The following is a 1,331-nucleotide window of genomic DNA, read 5'->3' on the forward strand; positions in this document are numbered from 1 at the left end:
TATATAAATTAAATTAATAATTTCAATGTAAATACAGTAGATTCTTAATATGTCGAACGTCGCTATCTCGAATTTTTCGTTATCTCGAACTACTTTGAATTCCCCTTGAAACTACTATTACACTTAATAGTGTCTTGCTCTCGATAATTCAATATAAAATTAATCGTTTTTCGTTATCTCGAGTTCACAAATAATATTTTTGTTACGGTTAACATAGGAATTGTGCAGTACATTGCATACATTGTGCAGGCAGTGCAGTATAGCGATTGTGATTTAGCGCGTTGGTAGTCACGTTTGTAGTCTTTCGTAGTTCGTTTGTTCGTTTGTAGTGGAATGGAAAAGAAGCGTAAATTAAATGTTCTTTCAATTTCGGACAAAGTTCGTTTAACACAGTTAGTTGAAAAAGGTGACCGTAAAAAATGTGAAATCGCCAAAGAATTCAATATTCCACCAAATACATTATCGTCAATTATTAAACAGAAAGAGAAAATAATGAAGTTCAATTATGGAAATATGAAAAAAATGAGGATGACTCCTTATTTAGACATTGATAAATGTTTGCTAAAATGGTTTACTCAGTGTCGAGATAAAAACATACCATTAAATGGAACAATTTTACTTGAAAAAGCAAACGAATATGCACAACAACTAGGACACACTAATTTTAAAGCTAGTAGTGGATGGCTTACAAATTGGAAAAAAAGACACGATGTAGTTTTTCGAACTGTTTGTGGAGAAAAAGCTTCAATAGACAGACATTGTTGTTCAAATTGGATTAAAAATCTTCCTGATGTCTTAACAGGTTATTCTACTAATGATATTTTTAATGTCGATGAAACGGGCTTATTTTTCAAATGCTTACCAGATAAAACATTAATGTTAAAAGGTAAAGAATGTTCGGGTGGAAAATACAGTAAAGAGCGCATTACAATTATGATAGGATCAAATATGTCTGGAACTGAAAAACCAAAATTATTTGTCATTGGTAAAGCAAAGAAGCCTAGGTGTTTTAAAGGAATTAAATCTCTACCAGTTGACTATAGGTCAAATAAAAAGGCTTGGATAACTTCGTCATTATTTAGTGAGTGGCTTTTAAATTTTGATAGAAAAATGAAACTAGAAAATCGAAAAGTTCTACTATTCATAGATAATTGTACAGCTCATAATCACGATATTGAATTAAGTTCCATTAAAGTACATTTTTTACCACCTAATACAACATCTATACTTCAGCCCATGGACCAAGGCGTTATACAGAATTTCAAAATGTTTTATAGAAAAGAAATAATCAGACAGTTAGTCAATAATCTCGATAACAACGTAATCATTTT

At 30.7% G+C, this 1,331-nt stretch overlaps 1 protein-coding gene across 1 annotated transcript; it reads left to right on the top strand.

Annotated features, from left to right (window-relative positions):
• Positions 1-333: 333 nt before the first annotated feature.
• Positions 334-1,295, top strand: LOC100569259 (tigger transposable element-derived protein 4-like; the record flags this gene model as incomplete). The annotated part of the gene is made up of 1 exon (XM_003248860.2): positions 334-1,295. A coding segment is annotated over exon 1 (962 nt), but the record flags the coding sequence as incomplete, so codon positions are not given.
• Positions 1,296-1,331: the final 36 nt, after the last annotated feature.

The sequence above is a fragment of the Acyrthosiphon pisum genome, unplaced genomic scaffold (assembly GCF_005508785.2).
Source record: "Acyrthosiphon pisum isolate AL4f unplaced genomic scaffold, pea_aphid_22Mar2018_4r6ur Scaffold_13902;HRSCAF=14545, whole genome shotgun sequence".
NCBI classification, from domain to species: Eukaryota; Metazoa; Arthropoda; class Insecta; order Hemiptera; family Aphididae; genus Acyrthosiphon; species Acyrthosiphon pisum.